Genomic DNA, 22935 nt, shown 5'->3' on the forward strand with positions numbered 1-22935 from the left:
TATAGAGTTATTAAAAAAAAAAAAGACTCTCAAGCAAAACAAACTGTATTTGAAACATACAAAATAAGTTAAAGGATTAAGAAGGCCTTGAGCCATTAAGTTTCCCGAAGGCTCTGTTCTGCCCCTCCCTCAGCGTGACACACAGCTCCTGGTCTGGGCCAGAACCCAATAAATACAGCTCAAACAAAACCGCAAACACTTAAATTAGACTTCTTTAGAAAATGATGAAAAGTCAAGAAGATAGATAGTTATGGTTAACAATTACATTCTTAACTTACATTATCCAGTGGCAAGAAGAACAAAGTAGGTCACTTAAGTCCTTAGCGCTTTTTCTAGATTGTACTGGTTTGGCAAAAAACACATGTAGTTACTTAAAAAAAATTTTTTTGTCATTTGAAGTATCTAAGGAGTTTAATATATAGGTCTGGCCATCTAATAATTTGGCCCTCTCACAAACTTATGCATAGAATTAAAATTAACTTGTTAAAAAATGGAATTAGAATTAAACGTGATTTAATTAAAATCAATTAAAATTACTTCATCAACTGAATTAACTACAGTGTACAAGAACTGAACTTGAAGCATTTCCCAGAGTAAAATGGTACCAACTAAAAAAGAAAACAAAAAAAACCTTACATGACCAAAATGAGTGGTGTAGGGGCAAAAACGATAGTTCAGTGAGTAGGTTCCTGCCTTGCACACAGCTGACCAAGGTTGTCCCTGTCATCCTGTATGGTCTCTGAGCTCTGCCAGGAGCAATTCCTGAGTGTAGAGCCAGGAGTAACCCCTGACCGCTGCCAGGTCGGGCCCAAAAAAAAAAACCAAAACACTCCAAAATGGGGGCTGGTGAGATAATACAGAGAATAAATAGAATTTGCCTTGCATATGGCTAACCCAGGTTCGATCCCCAGCATCCCTTATGGGAGAGAGAGAGAGAGAGAGAGAGCGAGAGAGAGAGCTCTAAAATGGGAGGTGGTGGGGATTTGGAGAGATCTGTGAACAAAGCCTGTCTTATGTCCTAATGAGCGAGAGGCGAGAGGGTGCTGACTCTACAGTGGTCACGTCACACACACTCCATTCTGGCTTGTGATGGCTGCTTCCTGGGCGCTGACTCTCTGCAGCAGGTTCTACAGTTACATGGTAATTTTTCTTGGCACTCAGAAAATGTAAAATGATCATTTAAATTTAAGTGGAATATTTCTAAGACAAATTATAAAATGTTGACACAAGACAATAACCCAGTTTAAATACATTGGTAGCAAAGGCCCTTGCCTCTCGGCATTGTATAGCAGCAAAACATAAATCGGCATTTGGTGTGCCACTGCTAAGGTAGGTTCACAGGTACGTGCCGGGAATGGTGGAGAGAACAGGAATGAATTTTATTCTGAGAAAGGTCAATAACGGACACCAAGCAGAAAATTAGATTACAGCAGATAAGCAGTCCTGGGTTTCCATTTCTCATGAGAACCAGGAATACATTTTTAGAATGTTAAACCAAAGAGGAGGAATGTCACTATTTTTCTCTACACTTTTCGTATTTCAATGTTCATAATTTGCTATCAGTTACAATTATTTGTCTTATATAATTCATCAATGATTTCAAAGGAATTTTATTTTTTTCTATCATCTAAAGTATGTATATACATACTGATACATATATAGATATATACATACATAAGTCTTCATTCCACTTACAAGAAAAAAAATCTCTGAATATTTTGTTCTGTTGTAGTGAGGAAGTACCTATGAGTACTTCTATCCCACTGTAGGTGAAGGTCAGAGTTAACATTTTTTTAAGTATTAAATTTGTAGATTGATGAGGCTCCTTTTAGTTGTATGAATCAACCTCCTTGTTATACCCACCCACCCACCCAACCACCCACACCCACACACACCCATACTCATATATAAATAAGCTAAAAAGACATTCCCTTTGACTTAAAAACATTTCAATAACTGAAATACTAATTAACAAACAAACATTTCTGATACATTTTAATCAAATGGTTATCATGGGGTAAGTTCTGGTAAGTTTTGGTAAGTAATCAAAAAGTAAAAATTAGAATTTTAATATCTTCCTAGAATTGATGCTTAAAATAATTTTTTAAAACCTTCTCTAGTATTCAAAGCCATTGGTTCTTTGGCAGGTCACATTATATATATGTATATATATATATACATATATATATATATATATATTTATGGGCAGGAAAGATAGCACAGTGGGTAGTGGACTTGCCTTGCATGAGGCCAACCCAAGTTCAATGCCTGACATTCCCCATGTCCCCCAAGCACCACTGGGAGTAACTCCTGAGTACAGAGCCAGGAGTAACCCCTGAATGTCACTGGGGATGGCCCCAAAACACAAAATTTTTAAAAAGGTTCCCAGTAGACACGAATGTATTCCAAATATAACTTCACTTCTTCTCTATAATCTGAATCTGTAACTTTGACCAAACGGAAATAGAAGTGTCGAGGAAATGCAACCACAAGATGTTAGGTTTACTCTTGAATATCTAAGCTGTTAATTTCTAGTACTATGAGAACATTAAACAGTATTTTACTATTTTGTCATCATGTCTACAAAGCCAAGTGTGTATTTTCAGTATATTTCTTCAAATATGAATCATTTTATTCAAAGCTCTGCTTTGTGGAATTGGGCTAGTTTTCAAATCTTTACAGAAATTGCAAACTAAAAATTATGAATACTAAACTATATCTCTCCTTAATACACTTATAAATTGTGGAGTTTGATATGAGAATCCACCTTGCACAGAAAAACAGAGCATTAAAGGATTCAAGAGATCTACAATGCAGCAGTTATTGTGACGTAAATCCAAAGTTGGTACTATAAATCATGAGATCAAAGATGTCCTCATCCCTAGATGAATTCCTTAGACTCTGTTAGTTCCTAATGACTTGGATAGATACTCCTGAATTAAAACAACAACAACAACAACCTTTTCGTAGCATGTTCAGAGTTAGTATTTCAGGGAACTGAGAATTTGGCTTCTTCCAGGGATTTAACAGGAACACTAAGCAACAGATCTCCCTTTTATTTTTTTCTTTTAAATAGTTCAAAATTTAATCTGCATAATAATACAGTGTGTTCATTGGTTTAGTAAGAATTTAAGATTAGAAAGAATATACTATCAAGTTCACAACCATAGAATTAACTTTGATAAGTACCAGGCAGGAAAAAGTAATATAACTCAGATGACAGGACATTTGCTGTACGCAGTCTGCAGCCTTTACTCTGATTAAAAATCACCTTTGGCTCTCTATAGCAGAAGGGAAAAGAGAATTTCTTACTTCACATGAGGCAACCTGTGAAAAAGAAAGAATCTACTCATTTAATACATATCGCCTGCTTATCTGAGTAGGACTACATACAGAAGGAGAGCTTGAGACAGGATGTACGGAAGTTTCTAATATTGGTAACGAGATTCGAGGGAGAGGTGAAGGATGGATGACCAACCTGAAAATTCCAACCACTTACCTGCACTAGTAAGAATCTTCCTATTGCCTGTTTCAGATAGATAAAAAAAAAACTTAAATATTCTTAACCAACTTTCAAATCAATAAACCAGACCTAGATAGAAAGGAGGTGCAGAAAGCGAGCATGGGCCCTACCCTTGTCCTGTCCCCTCCAAGAGTATCAGTCCCTCCCTCAAGATAAAGATCACAATGGGCTTGGAACCCATGCTTGCAGTGCACCCTAGTTTAAGGCTGCTTTCATTATTTTATTTTTAAACAGATACACAAATTGCTAAAATCAAAGCAAAAATCTCAATGGTGGCAGGTACTACAAAAATAAAGTGAAACAAAACAAACAAAAGAACAACAACTAAAAAAACAACAGCTATAAACTTTCAAGACCAAAAGATTTTAGGGTAACACCTGTTAAAGAAGGAAAAGGGCATAAAATTTCTGAAAATATTTATAATGCAAATCTAACACCAACTTTTAATAATGAAAAAACAGAAGTGCTTTACCATACACTGACCTGCACATATAATGCTTAATTTGGATTAAAAAAAATCAATGAAGTTCCTCGGGCCAGCAGCAGATACTGCATGTCTGTTGCCGGCAATAAACATAGCAGGGATTCGCAGAAACAACATAAAGGCTGAAGGTCTCAGAATATGACAAGCAAGGTTTAATAACAAGTGCTACACCTTGTACATAAGTTATGGCTCTGCCTGAAATTTTACAGCTGTAACATAAACGAAAGACAAAGTTCATACTCTAGTGTCAATGATAGATTATTAGTTACAAACCCCCTAGAAAGGGGAAACAAGGGGATTGTTTTTCTCTAAGGTATTGAGATGTTTGAAATGGATGTCATGCCTGTTCAATATACTGATGGATCTCATTCATCTCATTTTGACATAAGTCCAATAATGGCCGAAGGCCAAAACAATCAAACTCTGCTAACATAGTCAGGCAGATAGAAATTCCAACACACACACTTATACACACAAATACACACACATACATACTAAGACTCAAACTAAAAACCTCCCAAAGGAACTGCTTGCTTTGTAGACTTCAATTTGAAGTAGATACTAAAGGCAAGAATAGACCAGTTAAAATTCACCTGAAATTCTTCCCCCCTCATCAAATGTGCTAAAATATCATTGTCAGCTTAGCATCTCTTCATGTTATGTATAGATGCATTTCTTTCAATAGGTTATTTTAGGTATTTAAAAATTAAGTGGCCGTGAGATAAGAGTCCTATTTATCTACAGTTTACAGTCATGTCTCAGTCCATGATAGTCTTATTACAGGCCACCTCATCACCTCTGCATAAAGCTGTTTTTGGGAAAAGAAAAAAAAAAACAAACAACTGTTGCTAGCACAAATGGTTGTCAAAGCTTCATTATACATATTACTAAACAAATGCTTTTCAGATGATTAAAAAAACATTTGCTATAACAGAAACTTAGGTTAGAGTTTTTTTTAGGACAGTTCTTTCTCAGTCTCTTTTTTATTAAGTGTGGTTATCTCCAATAGTAAACAAATTGATTTCATGAATGCTGCTACTAAATGACTTATTTATGATGTTATCTACAATTCTCAAATTGTAACAATACAGACCTGAACTTTTAAACAGTCTGTCAATCATCATCTATGCCATGAATGCTTAAATATAATTATATATTTAATATGAAAAAGCTAAAGCACAAGTGCTTTATCCCACCCCTAATTCTGTTTTGGGCCCTCACAGATTCGGAATGCATTCTTATCCACCCTTTTTCACAAAATCAGGAGAGCTCAGGAAATATAAAGTCAAAAATATACAAATCTTTGTTGTTATTATAATAAGATTTTCCCCCCTATGAATGAAATTGCCAAGGACCATGAACTTGGAAAAAGAAAATCAAAAGGAATTTACAGTAATTATCTTCAAAGTTCAAAACTGGTCACTTCACAGAAAGACTTCAGGGTTTGTTGAAATAATTCTTCTAAAAAGTCATTCTGTAGTGGAGTTTACTAGGAAAAATAAAATAGCTTTTAATAACTGGCCCGCTGGTGTGAGAGCTACCGTGGAATAAATTAGCACAAAATGGAAAGGAAGTCTTATAACTGTTCACTGTTACAGACATAATCAACAAGGTCAGTCACTCTCAGGAGTTCGTCTTCCTCCTCCTCCGGGGCCCCTGCCTCTGGCCCACCGCTTGTCCCATTGGGGGCCAGGCTGGCACTGGCTGTACTGCTGTCCTTGGGGGTCTGGGGTTTCTCCGCTGGCTTTCCCATCAAGTTCTCTATGGCTTTGCTGGGGCTCTGTCCATTGGTGGAAGGTAAGTCCACTAAGCTATAGTCCAATGGGCTCCCCACTTTGCCTACATTGTCAAAGTCCTCCTCCTCCTCCTCCTCTTCCTCTTCCTCGCTGTCTATCCGGTAGGGTTTCTTTGTGCTCTCCTGGTCCAAGGTTGGGGCACTGGGCTGGCTGTCCCCATGAGCACTGCTGCCACTGTCCTCCTCATCTGTCTCGATCCGGTGGAGCCGTTTTCGGGATGGTTTGCTCTCCTCCTCTGCTTCTGAATATTCATCTGGGCTCCGAGCCCGCTTCCGAGCTGACTGCTTTGACTCTTTAACTAGCTCATCATCTTCAGAGTTCTTGGACAAATAGCTCTCTAGAATAAAGAGCATATTTTTAAGCCACTGGCAGACTTAACCAGAAACATTTAAATGATTCATGCCACTTTCATCCTACATCTTAAATGATGTTTCATTTTCCCCCTTAGGGTTTGGGGATTGAACCCAGGTTCCATTCAGGCAAGGCAGGTGCTTTACTACTGAGCTGTATGCCAGGCACCTTCACCATATCTTGCTTTCAGATTTGCTAATACAGAAGCATTTCCTTTTAGCAACTGGCCATTCTTCCGCCCATGCTCAGACCCATGCTCAACCAGAGAAGCTCTGGTACACTTTACTGAGGATGGTAAGAGGGATGGCATCAGGTTAAATTGAGACAGGGCAGTCATACTGGTCCTCATCTCCGGGAATCTTGTGAACTGAAAATGTCTGAAACAAAAATTCTTTCCCCAGATGTCCTTGGTACCTTTTCTGCCTGCTTTTGTTTTGTCACACCCAGAGAAGCTCAAGGTCTACTTACAAATTTGTGGCCAGAGGCCCATCTGGTAGTGCTCAGGGCTGGACCCGGGTCCCCTGAAACCCAGGGCAGCAACTTGGCCCAGGGAGCCATTCTCTCAAAGACTGCCTGAAGATCCTCTTTGCTATCCAAACTCAGTTCTGAGGGGATACCACTTAGCTCACAGTTTTGCCTACATCACCTATCTACCTTCAACATTTCTTTGATAAAACTCTTAAATCAAACTGGTGTGAAAGTACCTACTCAAAATTTATGCTTGGTTTTCTAAACAGACCTCTCAAAATTTCAAATACAACGTATCCAAAGCTTCATTAAACTCCTGCCGACACCAGACCAGTGCCACTCTGGGCTTACTCCTTGCTCAGTGCTCAGGGATCACTCCTGTCAGTATTTGGGGAACCCTATGTGATACTGGGGAGTAAAGTGGGGACACTTTAATCAACCACCTTATCTAGGCCCCTCAGCCTGTGCCATTCTGGTCGCTGCCATCTGTTCACTGGTGAGTCTATTCCTCCAGGCATGCGATCAGCCCTGATCCCTTTCTCCTCTATGACCCCACAATCAATCCTTGAATACATATCTATATTCTGACTCTTTTCTACTGCTATTCTGTAGTCTTAATCCACCATTTTCTCTCATTAGTCCTATTTCAACTACCCCCCAGCAGATTGTCTTTTTAACTCACAACATGGGTACCAAAGCATATTTGAAGTAAGACAGATCAGATCATCCCTTTGTTGAGAACACTCCAATTCCAATTATTTCTGATGTCAGCAATTTGACACAACAGCCTACACTGTGCTAATATGGTGGTACACAGCTACTTTAAATCAAGCACTGTAGCATTGTCGCACTGTCTTCCCGTTCATCTATTTGCTTAAGTGGGCACCAGTAACGTCTCTATTATGAGACTTGTTGTTACTGTTTGGGGCATATTAAATACGCCACAGGTAGCTTGCCAGGCTCTGCCATGTGGGTATGATACTCTTGATAGCTTGCTGGGCTCTCCAAGAGGGAGGGAGGAGTTGAACCTGGGTCGGCTGTATGCAAGGCAAACGCCCTACCCACTGTGCTAAGTCAAAATTAATTTAAATGAAAACAAACACCTGCCATTTCTAAGTCCCCCTCATCATATTTCAAGTGCTCACTAACCATTAAGAGGCCAGTGGCTACTGTACTCAACAGCACATATACTGAACATCCATTAAGGTGGGACATCCCATTATAGTGGAGAAATTCAACTAGACAATGCTGCTCCTTACTAGGGAGTTGCAATTTCAGGGGGTGAAAATGCAGACCTGTTTTACTATCCAACTCTATCAAGGTGCTACACAAATAACATAGGGGTTAAGGTCCTTGCCTTGCACATGGCTGACCAGGGATAGATTCCCTGGCACCACAAAGGGTCCCCTGAGCCTGTCAATAGTAACATATAAGGTGCTAGAGAGATAGGACAGCAGGTGGAGCACTTGCCTTATATTCAACTGACCCGAGCTTGATCCCCAACATTCCTTATGGTCCCCCAGTACTGCCAAGAGTGGTCCCTTGAGTAGCTGGGTATGGACCCCAAACCAAAAGAATGACGTATAAGCAAAGAGAAACAAGCAAGGCCTGAGCAACACTGGTTGTGGTCTCCCCAAATGTAACAAATGGGCAGGGTTAGGGTGCTTGCCCACTACCATTCCATGCCTAGTCCCCCAACACAAGAGCTGTGAGAAGCCTCCAGCACTGGTGGGCATGGCCCAACTGTCTTCTTCTTTTTTTTTTTTTTTGGTTTTTGGGTCACACCCGGTGATGCACAGGGGTTACTCCTGGCTCTTCACTCAGGTATTACTCCTGGTGGTGCTCAGGGGACCACATGGGATGCTGGGATTAGAACCCGGGTCAGTCGCGTGCAAGGCAAACACCCTACTCGCTGTGCTATCGCTCCAGCCCCCCAAGTGAAACAAGCTCTATTTTAATACATTTGGTTAACAAAAATACTTACACAGGTAGGAATGTTGCAGGTTTACTGCCTGGTGCCATAGATCTTTCTGCTTCATCTCTTACTCTTACTCCTGTTTTTCATTGCTCCTCTGTCTACCCTGACTGCTGCCTGGACATGCCAAATGCAGACTAGAACCAAGACCTTCACATCTGTTTTTCGCCTGCCTCTTTATTCATCTATTAGGTAACTAGCATTTCCACACCCAACATTTTCCCAAGGCCCTACTCAGACATTATCTTCTTGGAGAAGCATCTGTAGCACCTATCTAAAAACCCAGCAACTTCCCAACACCCTTTGTCTTCTTTTTCTCAAACCATCTATTTCCATGTCATGTATATTGGACTTATTTATCCTGGTTATTATCTTCCTGCCTGCAATTAAAATAAGAATGTCATGAGCATAGGGATGCTCTTGGCTATCCTTTCACTATTCTATCACTAGTGCCTCAAATAGTTCCACAAGTATTTGCTTTCAGTAGTTGAACTGGAAACCTTTAAATTCTATCTGACGAGGCATCACTTGTGTTTTTGTTTTGGGGCCACATCTAGCAGTGCTCAGAGCTTACTCCTGGCTCTGCACTCAGGGATCACTGCTGATGGGACTCAGCAGAACCATATGTGGGGATCAAAACTGGGCTGGCCATATGGAAAGCAAGTGCCTTATCGATATACTATCTCTCCAAACCCTAGTACCAATTCTTTAATAATTAACAGTAAATAGGTATAAAATAATTTTTGGTTAAAACATACTGATTATACAAAATTCCTGATATGGTAGAGAGCCCCTGAGTTCCCTTAACTTCTCTTGAGGCCTTGTCTGAATTTCTGTAAGGGGAAGACCAACCCTTACCTTCACTCTCTGAACTGGACAGCCTACGCTTGTGAACGCGCCTGATTTCTTTACCACGCCGGAAACTCTTCTGGGAACCTTCACTTTCTGAATCTTCTTTATAGTTGATTTGCCTTTTCTGATTCCTCCTTGATCGCCTTCGCCGAGTTTCTACAAAATCATCACTAAAATCATCACTAAAATCACTTTCTGTGGGAGAAATAAAAGGAAGAAAAAAGATATCATGTAGAAAATCAAAGTCCATTTGGATGGAACCTGGATAAAAGGGCTAGAGTGCACAAAGAATCTGGGTTAGATGCCTGGTACTACAGAATCTCGAGTACTGTTGAAATGACCTCCAAGCACTGTGTCACGAACAGCCTCTTAAGCACTGCAAGGTATGGCCCCAAAATACCAAAAAAATCAATGAAATTAAGTTTTAAGCCCATTAAATGGAAAATCATTTAGTTTATATTATAAAACCACAAAGCTGCTGGGGAGGAAGGGACGATGCATAGGTTAAGGCATTTGCCTCGCAAGCAGCCAATCCTGGCTCAATACCATAGACTGAGCAGAAGTACCGCTAGAGCAGCACTACTAACCCCCACCTCAGAATAAATAAAGCTACTAAGCAGAATCAGTCATAAAAATTAAAAGAAAAACACTCGTATAAATTTATTTTCTTAAAATTCTTTTTTAAAAATTTTTATAAAGTTGCTTTAAAAAATTCTTTAAAATTAAACTTGGGGTGGGGAAAAGCCAGAGAGACAGTACAGCTGGTAAGGCACTGGCCATGCAGATGGCTGCCACTGGTTCAGTCCCCAGCACACTGGAAGGCACTCCAGGCACCACCAGAAATGAGTCCTTGTGTACAGAGCCAGGCAGTGAGCCCTGAACACCAGCGGCGATGTGCCTCCCCTGACCCAACCCTGCAAGAAGCAAAGGGCCTGGCCACACAGGTCTGGCAGCTCAGTGGTGCTGAGAGCCAGCAGGACCAAATAGCAGAGCCTGGGGGTGACCAGAGCTACTCCAGGGGTCTGCAGAGCCCAAAGGGAGCCAGGGATTAAACTCAGGGTTCCAAGCATATGCAAAGTATATACCCCAACCCTCTGAGCTATCTTCTAAGTTCTAGGAAGTTTTAGAACCCTTATCTCAGTCAACCTAGAGGCTCTTATTAAAAGCCCTGAGTCTAATGGCTTGTGGTCCTGATACAGCTCTAGATGGAACCAGTTACCTGACACACAGGTCAACTTCACTAGCCACTCGCTTGGGGTGGAGAATATTAAGTAGGACACTTGCTTGAATTGCGGCTGACCCAGGTTCAATCCCTGCCATCCTATATGGTCCATGAACAATGCCAGGAGTAATTCCTGAGTGCAAAGCCAGAAGAAACCCCGAACACCACCAGGTGTGACCCTGAAACAAACCAAAAATCCCCTAACCACAGCAAATGGGTCTATCCAAAAGTACAAAAGTAGAATTTTATTTTATTTTCCTTTTCCTTATGGTTTCAAGATTTGCTAGCTATAGCACATAGGGCCTCATCAACTCTCAAGCACTGCTGGCAATGTTATCATTCCAGAAGCATCAAAAGAATCCATGGAATCATCATAACCAGTTTCACTTTCAGATGGATTGCAAACATTTCAAACTAGATTGCCAATACTCTGAGGGTCCCTAGTGAGATCTGTCAAAGCTATGACCCTAGAGTATCGTATCTACTGACTACGTAAGATCCCAAGTGCAGGGCTAGGACAAAGCAGAGACCAGGCGCACCCCCCAGATAGAGTCCACATCCCTGCAGCAGTGTATAGCCTGGTAGCCCCAGACCACAGGTCTCAGGAGCACCACATCCCTCAAATCCTCATGTTCAATCAAAGGCCTGGTGAGTGGAGAATTGCAGGCAGAAGTCCGTGTGTACTCTGGGCACTGCTAGGAAGACCCAAGCCACACCTCCAGAAAGTCCACAAGCACCAATGATACAAAAAAATACTTGAATCAGTGTATAAGTGACTCAGTGGTAAAGCATTTGCCTTGCATGTGTGAGGAGATTCCCAACACTGCCCCCTAACTAAAAACCAGGAAGCAGGGCCAGGTACTGGAGCCCACGCAGCATGCTAGAACTCTGGGTTCAATCCCCAGCACTGCAAGGTTCCCTGAATACAGAGCAGGGCCAGTGTGGAGCCAAAGCAAGGCTAGGCAAGGCAAGATTCCTCAGGTCAAGGTAAAAAAGGACAATGTTTGAGATAATGTCATATTCCAAATATATGGAATAAAAGGTATGTGTGACTGCAAGGTGTAATCCAATACTGGATCCTGGGCCAGGAAAACACTGATTAACATTAATAGGGACCTGGTGAAATCTCATGTATAATGAGATGTATAATAAATCTCATTATAATAAAACTACATAATAGCATCATATCTATATTACAATGCCTCAGACTGGGCCACAGAGTACAAGGCTTATAAGGTGCTTGTTTTTATACCAGGAGTAAGCCTCTGAAAGCATCGATGAGTGTAACCCAGCCCCATCCCAATTCTCATTCTGACAACTGTATTTAGTTTATGGAAGAAAAAAAATCACTGACAAAGCCTCCAGTAAGCCCAAAGGGATTTCCCCCTTTTCTATGTGTCACCCATGATCATCAGCCTGCTAAGACCACGGTCAGACTCCTCCTAGCAGATGAGGCCCAGAATGGTGTTTGCTGTAGCTTTGAGTAGCTTGCTCAGTACACAGACACACAACACTGAGGGCCTACAGAGAAGAGCCTGTCCCCAAACCATTCAAAAGATTTAGAAATGGTAAATGCGAAAAAAACACCGTGAGCCTTGCCAAAGTAGAAGATATAATATTATCACATTTTTTTAAAAGTTTCTTTACTGTAGTGCCATGAATCAAACCCAGTTCAAGCATGCAAGGCATACACTTTTGCCACTAAGCAACATTCCTGGCACCAGGCAATGGTTTTATTTTTCTGTCTTGAGGCCACACCCAGTGAACATTAAGGGCATTTCTCAGCTTGGTGTTGGGCAGAAGAGGGAGGTGTGAAAGGGTGGTGGATGTGGATGTAGAACCTGGCAGGGCTCTGGGGATAAACCCAGGCGTACCACCATTTGAGCTCTCTCCTCACCCGGTGTGGTACTTTTTCAATATGATGTGAACTATATGCTGATCCTGTAATGCACTAATGGTTATCCTTTTATTTAGTCAATAAAGAGAATCATAAACTATGACATCAACAAGGGCTTATTAAAAAAAATGTGACTACATAATAACAAAGCCAAGTGGTGATTCATCCTTTTCAATTCAAAACTAGATATGAGAATATTATTTCAGTTCACAAAGAATATTCACTGGGAAACACCGTGAAGATTAAATCCATATACAGAAACAACTGGCATGAAAGAACTAATCACAAACTCACAACTGTGTCATGAAGTTAATGCATGTATGTCTTTTCTTGGATGTGTCTGATGTGAAAAATTAAATCATGAGTGAATCATGATGCAAGACTAAGGTAAGATGCATAACTGCAGAAGTGCTAAGAATTTATTGAGCTGGTATGCGGTAGATGCAAGTCATCTTTACCAGAATCTCTACTGTTCTCCTCAGACTCCTCCTCATCATCGTCAGAGTACTTTTTCTTAGCAGTCTTTCTCCTCAAGCGCCTACTCTGCCTCATCGGCCGGGAAGGATGTCGCCTCAGCCTTCGGCCACAGAAGTCAGTGTCACTGTCCTCATTTGATGGAGGGTCCTCTTCGCTCTCTTCTGGGTTTTCATCAGACACCACAAACTCATCCTGAGACCTGTCAAGAGAAACCAGATGAATTAGATTGGCACACTTACATATAAGAATCCATTTGTAAGAGTTCTGAAATTCTAATTTCAAATTCTAAACCAAGTGAATTATTTAAAAATGGTCTTAATATAACATCTGTATGATTATCTCAAATTTCCTGATTATAAAAACGTGAAAAATTTGCCTATCCTTTTCATAGGAGGAAAGACAAAGAGAAACTGATGCTAACTTTTATAAACTTCTTTAGACTTTTGAGATGTTCCTAAGTGTTTTTAACTCAGTATGTACAAAAGCAAAATTATTATCTCTCTTTTTTGGTGTCCAACTTCACAGTTGGAACTATCACCCACCTAGTAATTTAAGTGAAATATATAGACTTATTCTACTTTCTCCATTTTCATCATCTAATCCATTACTTGCATCTACCTTGTGAAGATAAAATTGACCCCTATTCTCTGACAGAGACTCATCTCCACCTAAATTACCAATGAAATACCCAATTCTCTAATATTGTGACTCATTTCCTCTAAGAAGAGTCTTCAAATGGATGTCAGGATATATCTTTCTGAAACACGAGCTTTCTATTACTTAGTGTTTGAAAACCTTCAGTAGATTTTATTATCTTTATGAGAGTCTCAAGTCCTAAGCACAACATACAAATCCCTATTCTCTGGTTTTTCCTCTGGGCCACATCTACTCTTCTTCCCTGGACTCTTGCCACTCTCGGCACACCAGGAGTTTCTTAAATATTCCATGATGCCTTATTATACATGTGACATGAATTCTACACTCTGATGCATTATTTTTTCATCCTGCTTTTAATTTCAAAGTGATCAATCTTCTCAGTTACACATTCTTCAAATTTCAGATCAAGCTTCATTCTATGAGGCTGTCCATGACTTCCTCTGTTCTCTAACTTATGGTTTAAGTAGCCATCATGGAGAATGACTCGTATGTGTGGTTGATCTATATGCTTATTTATCCACTAATAATCTCAAAGAAAAACTGGCACAGTATTATTTCAATACTTAATCTGTGAGGAAGTCTTTCCTGATTTGTGCAATCCACCCACACCAAACCATCAGAGGACCATATCTAATCGTGTGTACTTTTTTATTTTTCACATCTGGCTGGGAACCCCTCGTGGAACTGATGGCAGAAAGTAGCACAAGTACAGAGAAAGCTCATACTAAATAGATGCTTAAGAAGTTAATACATTTAAATATTAAACAACCAACTATGAAACAATTTTCTACCTTTTGAGAGGGTATTCGATATCTTTTGAGAGGTTCCATACCCAGTAGTTCACAGGGGTCATTTCTGATGGTGCTGGGGATCAACATGAGTTAGCCTTGTGCAAGGAAAATATCTTTTTTTTTTTTTTTTTGCTTTTTGGGTCACACCTGGCGATGCACAGGGGTTACTCCTGACTCTGCACTCAGGAATTACCCCTGGCCGTGCTCAGGGGACCATATGGGATGCTGGGATTTGAACCCGGGTCGGCCGCGTGGAAGGCAAACGCCCTACCCGCTGTGCTATCTCTCCAGCCCCGAAAATATCTTTTTTTTTTTTTTAAACCATATCTCTATGCCTTTCCTGGCACACCAGGAGTTTCTATTTTGAGCAAAACGGAATCAAGATGAGCGTATTTGAGATTTTTCTTTTTTTGCTTTTTGGGACACACCCAGCGATACTTAGGGGGTTACTCATGGCTCTGCACTCAAGAATTACTTCTGGCGGTGCTTCGGGGGCCCATATGGGATGCTGGGGATCAAACCCGGGTCGGCCACAAATGCCCTACCCACTGTGCTATTGCTCCAGACCCATACTTGGTTTTAAATGCTCTAAAATATCAAAAACATAACTCAGGAGCAGGAAGAACGAATGCCCAACAAGCATGCCTGGGTTTCCATAAGCTGCTATGTTGGTTTCTAGGAAACACACACCCATCACTGATCTTGAACTCATCCTCACTCTCCTCTTCATCCAGGTTGCTGTCAGTGTCCAGATCATTCAGCCGCCGGCGCTTCTTCCGACGAGCAGCAGCTGCCCTTTGCGGCCGCTTGTTCTCTTTCCTTTCCTCGTCCAGAATGGTAGAGATGTCTTTCCCACGGTGGCCAGTGATGGTGGAGATGTCTTTTCCTCGGCCAACCCCTGAACATGGGGAGCAGATGCAGGGGTGAGGAGAGACATTAATTCCAAATCTCCTCTAGGGGCTGGGAGACGGCGGGGAGAATAAGCAGGCAACAGACCCAAAGCTGCTCAGCACTGCTGGTGTGGCCTCTACCACCCCATAAAGGAGCGCAACTGAGAGATCTGGAGCACAGGCACCAAGTGGTGTAATCATCACCACAACATCATCTTCCTGCCCCCAAGGAATTTCCTATCAATTTGCAGTCACTCAAGAATATTTATTTTGGGGGCTGGAGCAATAGCACAGAGGGTGGGGCGTTTGCCTTGCACTGGGCCGACCCGGGTTCGATTCCCAGCATCCCATATGGTCCCCTGAGCACCGCCAGGGGTGATTCCTGAGTGCAGAGCCAGGAGTAACCTCTGTGCATTGCCGAGTGTGACCCAAAAAGCAAAAATATATATATACATGTATATATTTATTTTGGTCTGAAGAGATACTGTGCTTGCCTTGCTCGTGACTGACAGATTAAATCTCTGGCACCACCAGAAGAGGTTTCTTAGTGCAGAGCCAGGAGTCGTCCCTGAGCACTGTGGGATGTGGCCCCAAAACAAGAAAACAAACAAAAAAACAGAAAAAGGAATAAAGATAATTTACCATCAATTATACATGCAGAGAAGTCCATAAAATGTAGAGTTGACAAAGAAAATATACATCCATAAATCCAACCTGAGCACCTCAGAGAGGCTGGCCTTACACCCCACACTACCCAAACTGGGACCCTGTGACATGCTTCCGGTCACAAACTCTGCAGCTGATACAACAGAACAAATAATGGGAAAAGCATACCTCCTCCATCAGCTTCTTTGATATCATCTTCTATGGCTTCATCAATTGCTTCATCAAACTCATCAAATCTGAAACAAGATAAACAACAATCTGACTGCAGTCTGTTGTGCCTTTGGGTTAGGAAGGTCACCTAAGTACTACCTCAGTAGTCACAGAAAAAAAAAAAAGAGAGAGAGAGAAAAGTAACCAAGCCTCTTCTCAGACTTCCAGAAGCCCCAGCAGTCATGCCCACAAATTACCTCTGGTGCCATGTAAGCTCATCTATAGATGAGACTTACTCCAGAGACTCATAAATAAATCCCCAAAGAGATGGAACAACCATCCTCAAAAAACCCTTTGGATACCTGCAAATGGCTGAGACATCAGGGGCACAAAGAGGGGAATAGGCAGCCCAGGGCACACCCAAACAGAGCTGTAGCAGCCACCTGCTCCCACACTGCAAAACTTGCCATGCCTCGGGCTGATTCCACTGTCTCCAGATTGAGCGTCACCCAGAAATTAACCTGAAGATTCCAGTATGTGGGTCTTGGTGACGGAAATCTCCAGGCTTTTTCGGAGTCAGGATAGGCTACCTCCTCTCACCTCCACATGTACTTAAGTCATGTCCACAACCCAAAGCCACCATCCAGTTAAAATTTTAACTCCAGCAATGTAAAACTCTTACTGTGCAGAGCTGTGTAAACTCATTTGTTCGGGGATTACATATGAAAGCATGTTCACGGGCCCTCCGGGTGGCTCTCTCAACGCCCATGTTCAGTGCTCTCGAGCCACCCGGGATGGCTGTTGCCTTGGAAGAAGGAAGAATGAGGGCCAAGCTGGTTGCTGATTAGTTATTCAATCTCTCGTCTCTCCCAGCTCTCTCCAACCCTCTAACTCAGTCTACAACGCACTCCGTGACTTCTCTCGAGTCTCCCTAGCCACTCTTACTTGCAGCTCTCAGCCTTCTCTCTAACTCGCAACCTTCTCCTCTAACTCTGTGTCTCTTCTCTCCATCTGTCTCTCCCTCAATCTTCCTGGAACTCTCTGTCTCACTCAATCTACTCATCCCTCTGTCACAGTTCCCTTCTCCCCACAGCCACTCCTTCTTTTCTCTCACCATGGCCCCCTAAACATCCCCCCCCACCGAAATGCAATCAAAATGTTTTTCCAGTCTTCCCGACTACCTGCAGCCCACGAGGGCAAAACATCCCTTAAGGGGTGTTTTTCCTCTCCTTAGACCAGTAACTTAATAATTCCCCTTCCTAATATTTACCATTCTGTATGGACACAGTAATAGACACTTCTAGGCTTGTAGGGTGACTCTCTTAGGGGCATCTCACCACAGACTCAGACTACAGTGCTCAGGCCAGATCAATCATTCCTAACGTCAGCAGGGTCTAAATCTAGTTATTACTTTTTGGATCATGAATGAATTTGTCCATGACTAAGCTCTTAACTTATAGTTACGCATTAGGGCACTTGGGCCAGGCCCATTTTGATGCCGGGGTAGCTCATAGCTCAGTGCTTGCCCTGGGTCCATCCAGTTCCTCGTCAGGACATTGCTTTTGGGGATCTAGGAAGTAAGGACAACTAAGGCTTAAGTTGAGAAAGTCCAGGAGATAATATTATCTGGAGTCAATCAACTCCCAAGCCACAGGCTTGTCTTTAACTGTCTTCTTGTATCCATACAAAAAGCAATTGTTCTCAAATACAAACCGTGCAAAGGACATTAAGGAGAAAAGAGAGACAATATTTACAGGTAAGAGTCTGATCAGGAGACAAAGGTAATTGACAGGTTGGGGGGCAATCAACAAACACAAAAGCTCCCAAAGGCCAGGAAGGAAGGGCAAACCAAAGTTATCCTACACAGCAATACCACCCAGTTAATAATTCTGGACTTCCTGGAGCATGCAGCTGCAAAGCGGTGTGAGTTCTCCAAACCCTGTTAACACTGATAATCCAGTAGGAACACGCCAGATTGGATGGGATGTAACATAGAAGGCACCAAATCTCAACTAACCAAACAGTAATAAAGAAGAATTACCTGTAATAACATCTTCATCATCACACAAGGACTTAATGTCTCCATGGTGATACAATAACTTATACTAATTTTCCTCTGAGGAAATATTTTTTGATCATCCTGTTAGCAATTTATTAATAACAAAAAACATGAAATAAATTATTGTGGGCCTGCTATAGGGGCAAGATTGAGGGGTGGCTGGGGAAATTAGAGAGAATGGTGGAGGGAAGGTGTAATGATGGATTTAGTATTAGAATATTGAAAGATTATAACGAATCATCGAACAACTTTGCAAATCACATTGCTATTAAAAAAAAAAACAAAACCTGGGGCTGGAGTGATAGCACAGCGGGCAGGGCGTTTGCCATGCACGCAGCCGACCCGGGTTCGTTTCCCAGCATCCCATATGGTCCCCTGAGCACCACCAGGGTTAATTCCTGTGTGCAGAGCCAGGAGTGACACCTGTGTATCACCAGTGTGACCCCCCCAAAAAAAGCAAAAAAAAAAAAAAATCCACCTCAACTGTATGCAAAATGTTATATCCCCATAGATTCCCCACTAAATTATAAATTGTGATTATTCATGTGTTATTAAAAAAAATAAATACATTTTAGGTCATTAATTTGAAGATACCATTTTTAGTATAGGTCTTTCATACATGTGTATTACACTTAAAATATCTCAATTGTATCCATATTTCCAAGTTTATGTATGATAACATATTTAACTTGAAGTGCCTTAAAAGAAGACATAGTGGGAAATGTATAGAATACAATACTCCTCATTGAAAAAGCTAAGAAGTTTAAAGTATGAAGCCTCCTCCCTTCTTAGAAATAAAGCCAATTTAAATTAGCAGAGTATGAAGGAAATACCTCTAAGTATTTGTTTATTCAGATACTGTACAGTAAAATGTCTTACACTGTTCAGAAATAGAAATTATACCATAGCTAATCAGTTGCCAAGCAAAATTTAATTTGTGCATTCTCTGTTCTTTTTCCTAATAAAGAGCTAGGATTCTGAAAAATTAAAAATGAAGCCTCAGCCCTAGACTACTTTGCAATGCAGGGCTGTGGGATTACCTCAACATACCCCTTTATATGTGTCCCCACCCATTTTCTCTCCTGGGCCACACTCCCAGATGCTCAGCGGCTTCACTGCTCCAGGCTCACTGCTCAGGCTACCTATGGTGTGCCAAGGATGAGCCTGGATTCTGGCCCACAACCTGTGCTCCAGCCCTCGGAACTATCTCCCTGGATATGATCAGTGTACACTGTGGCCAACCCCGGCAGTCCATCCCCACCCCAGAAACAAAATCCAAAACAAAACCAAAAACTAGCATATGACTATGCAGTTCCAAATCTAGGTGTATATCTAAGATGAAATTCTATGAAACTAATCTTTGCTTCCTTGGACTATATCACGATTAAAAGATATAATGTTTGTTTTGAAAATGCAGATCTGTTCCTACTTAACCAATATACTAGGAAATATTTATGCATTATTTTTCCTTCACACTTCCTTATAATTTCATTCACAAGAAAATTAGGTAATATAGGAAACTGCACCAAGAAGCAAAGAAATATACAATGCACATAAAAGCAAACAATTTAACTGCTACCTCAGTTACCATGTTACAGCTATCCAGATAAGATACTCCAATGTCCTGATTTTGAACCTCCCTCTTCCAGTCACATCACACACTAATTCATAAATAACAACTTTCTTTGTAATCATTTCCATTAATAAAATCCAAACTTATCAGATAATAAAAAGTAGCATTTACTTTTTGTATAACTAATATTAAATATTAATTTAATATTTAATATTTGTTCATTTCTAACCACTTAATATGTCAAAACAGCATTATAATTTTACTAAAGATCATCTTTTTTTTATACCTTTGGGCCACACATGATGGTGTTCATGGCTTACTCCTGGCAGGGCACGGGGGTCCTTATAAGTGTTGGAGATTGTAATCAGGTCAGCATATGCAAGGCTACCCACTGTACTATCACTTTCGCCCCAACAAGATTTATACTTTTATTGCAGCTATTCCCACGTATTTCATACCTATAACTTATACATTTCCGTGTTCGTGTTGACCTTCTTTCAAGCAAGTTTACTTTGGATTTCTTAGCATCTTTTTTCTTTTCCTCATGATCTTCAGTAAAATCTGGTTCCTGGTTTGAAAATACGATATTATAAAGAGATTAATACTTATGAGAAACTAAAGCTCCTTCGAACTAATAGCCTGATGTCCATCTAGGCCAGAGGCTCCCAAAATTATTTGGCCTCCCACTCCCTTTTCTTCCAGAAAAGAAGTAAAAAAGCACTCAGCACCTGCATCCTATAATGGATCTTCTTAAAAGTGAACCCTACAGCATTTGAGACAAGAAATGCCTCCCTAGATGGACCCCCGCACTGAAACCCAGAGACAGTATCTCCCACTGGTCGGAGGCAGCACAAATGAAAGAGCTAAAGGATGAATCTCTCCCTAAATGGAATAAACACCAAAACACTTAGCAACACGATTAAAAACCTGATGACCAGAACTGGGGCAAGAGCTCCCAAAACAAAACAAAAACAAGTGGTGAAACATTTTCATAAATTTATAATTACCTCTGGTAAAAAATCATTTTTCCATTACTAAGTATTTTTCATTCTTTGTTTTGTTATCTCTCAATAAGTGCTCAGGGGCCTGGGTGTTTGAGGTCTGTGATGAGGACGGAACTCTGATACTGACCCATGCACAACATAAATATATTATGCTTGGCCACTGAATAAATACTTCTTGTTGCTGGACGAACACCCAGTGGTGTTCAGGGCTTTCTCCTGACTGAGCTCAAGGATCACTTCTGGGGTGCTGGGGATTGAACCAGGCGGGACTGAACTTGGGTTGGCCACATGCAAGGCGAATGCCCTACCTGCTATACTAGTGCTATGGCCACCCCATTAGCAAATCTTTTGACAATCAAATTTGATACATGAAGTATTTTTTAGAAAGAATGGACTTACAGGAAAGCGTTATGAGCACGATTTTGAAAGAAAACTACTTTAGCACAAGTTTTTCAAGCATGTGGTTCAACTAGGCCTAAAAGAAACTTGAGAATTCCCCAAATTCAAATGAAGACCATGGTATATATGCAGTCACTCCTGTACTAGCCTTCTTAACTCTAAGAACAAACTGCAGTCTATGATAACCCCAAGTCTTCCTTGAACTCTTCTTTGGTTGTTTTGTATAAATAACACACAAAGAAACAAAACAACAAAAAAACACACAATTCAGGGTTAAAAAATATATATAAAGAAAAGGAACCACATATGCTGAGCTTATAAATCTGGTTTCGGTGTGAAGCATTTGGAGGCACACACAGTCACAACAGTGAGAGTCCTTGGGAATTGCTCGTTGCCACTATGACACTTGGGAGAATGGGTGTCCACTCGTGTCCACTCCCCCAATGCCAGCGCAACTGGCCAGTGCAGTGGCCAGGAAGCAGGGAGGACATGCAGCACAACCTACTAGTTAAACTCACAGCGTGGTGCTACAAGGCAGGCACTCTGTACAGATGATTTCTGCAAGGCCTAATGTTTCCATTTCAATACAACAGATATACTACAGATTTTCAAGTCCTCAAAGCAGATAGTGAGGCAAGTGGCAAATTTCTCCTTAAAAATACTGAAAAGTAGAAACTTACTTGTGGAGGAATGATGTTCTCAATACTGATACCCACATACACCAACCTTTCTTTCCTTTAAGTGAAAAACACAAAGAAAATGAGATTGTCTAAAATTAAAAAATTATAAAATCATTCAGGAGTACAGGTGACATTAACATTAAAACGCCTGGTTATAGCTTGTTATCAGACACACAAAACTGAGGAAGAGCAAAATGCATGTTAACTATTCTCTATCAAATTTATAGTACTGATGCTTGTGAGAGGCATAGTATCTTCAAGTATCAAAACTGAGTGCTCTGAGCAGAAAGCCCACTTTGGACTAATTATAACTGATGCTTGAATGATTCAGGTTTCTTTGCTGGGTCTTTTTTTTCTTTTCCCTTTTTGGGTCACACTAACAATGCTCAGGGGTTACTCCTGGCTCTGCACTCAGGAATCACTCCTGGCGGTGTTCTGGGGGACCATATGGAATGCAAAGGATTGGACTTGGGTTGGCCATGTGCAAGGCAAAGTGCCTACCCCCTAAACTATCATTTTAGCTCCCCAATGACACAAAGTTTGAAGGGAGTTAACTTTTATAAAATTTACAAAACCAATTCAGTTTAGTACTATAAATCTCATTAACACCTTTTCTCTAGCTACCTTATTGCAAGAATATAGTATTATACATGTAACATACAAAATACTTGTTAATCAAATATAAACATTCCTCAAAAAACTAGAAACTGAGCTTCAATACCAATACCACTCCTGGAAATATATTCTATTCCACCCCCCCAAAAAAAATACAGAAAAGGCATCTGCACTCCTATGTTCATCACAGCACTATTCACAATCACTGTATCACTGTCATCTCGTTGCTCATCAATTTGCTCAAGTGGGTACCAGCAATGTCTCCATTGTGAGACTTGTTACTGTTTTTGGCATATCGAACAGGCCACAGGTAGCTTGCCAGGCTGTCCATGGGGGCGAGATACGCTCGGTAGCTTGCCAGGCTCTCCAAGAGTGGTGAAGGAATCGAACCCAGGTCATCTGTGTG

General features: G+C 41.1%; 1 protein-coding gene across 3 annotated transcripts in view; it reads right to left on the reverse strand.

Annotated features, from left to right (window-relative positions):
* Positions 1 to 4138: 4138 nt before the first annotated feature.
* Positions 4139 to 22935, reverse strand: part of RSF1 (remodeling and spacing factor 1) — a 148433-nt gene continuing 129636 nt past the window's right edge. For all 3 annotated transcript variants that reach the window (XM_055118650.1, XM_055118537.1, XM_055118607.1), the window contains exons 10-16: positions 21915 to 21969; positions 20290 to 20399; positions 16218 to 16285; positions 15184 to 15391; positions 13027 to 13244; positions 9456 to 9644; positions 4139 to 6140 (exon numbers count right to left, since the gene is read on the reverse strand). In XM_055118650.1, coding sequence (XP_054974625.1) covers positions 5584 to 6140; positions 9456 to 9644; positions 13027 to 13244; positions 15184 to 15391; positions 16218 to 16285; positions 20290 to 20399; positions 21915 to 21969 — 1405 coding nt within the window. In that variant the 3' untranslated portion in view covers positions 4139 to 5583. The remainder of the gene's footprint in view (positions 6141 to 9455; positions 9645 to 13026; positions 13245 to 15183; positions 15392 to 16217; positions 16286 to 20289; positions 20400 to 21914; positions 21970 to 22935) is intronic.

Source organism: Sorex araneus, chromosome 1, assembly GCF_027595985.1.
Source record: "Sorex araneus isolate mSorAra2 chromosome 1, mSorAra2.pri, whole genome shotgun sequence".
In the NCBI taxonomy this organism is placed as follows: Eukaryota; Metazoa; Chordata; class Mammalia; order Eulipotyphla; family Soricidae; genus Sorex; species Sorex araneus.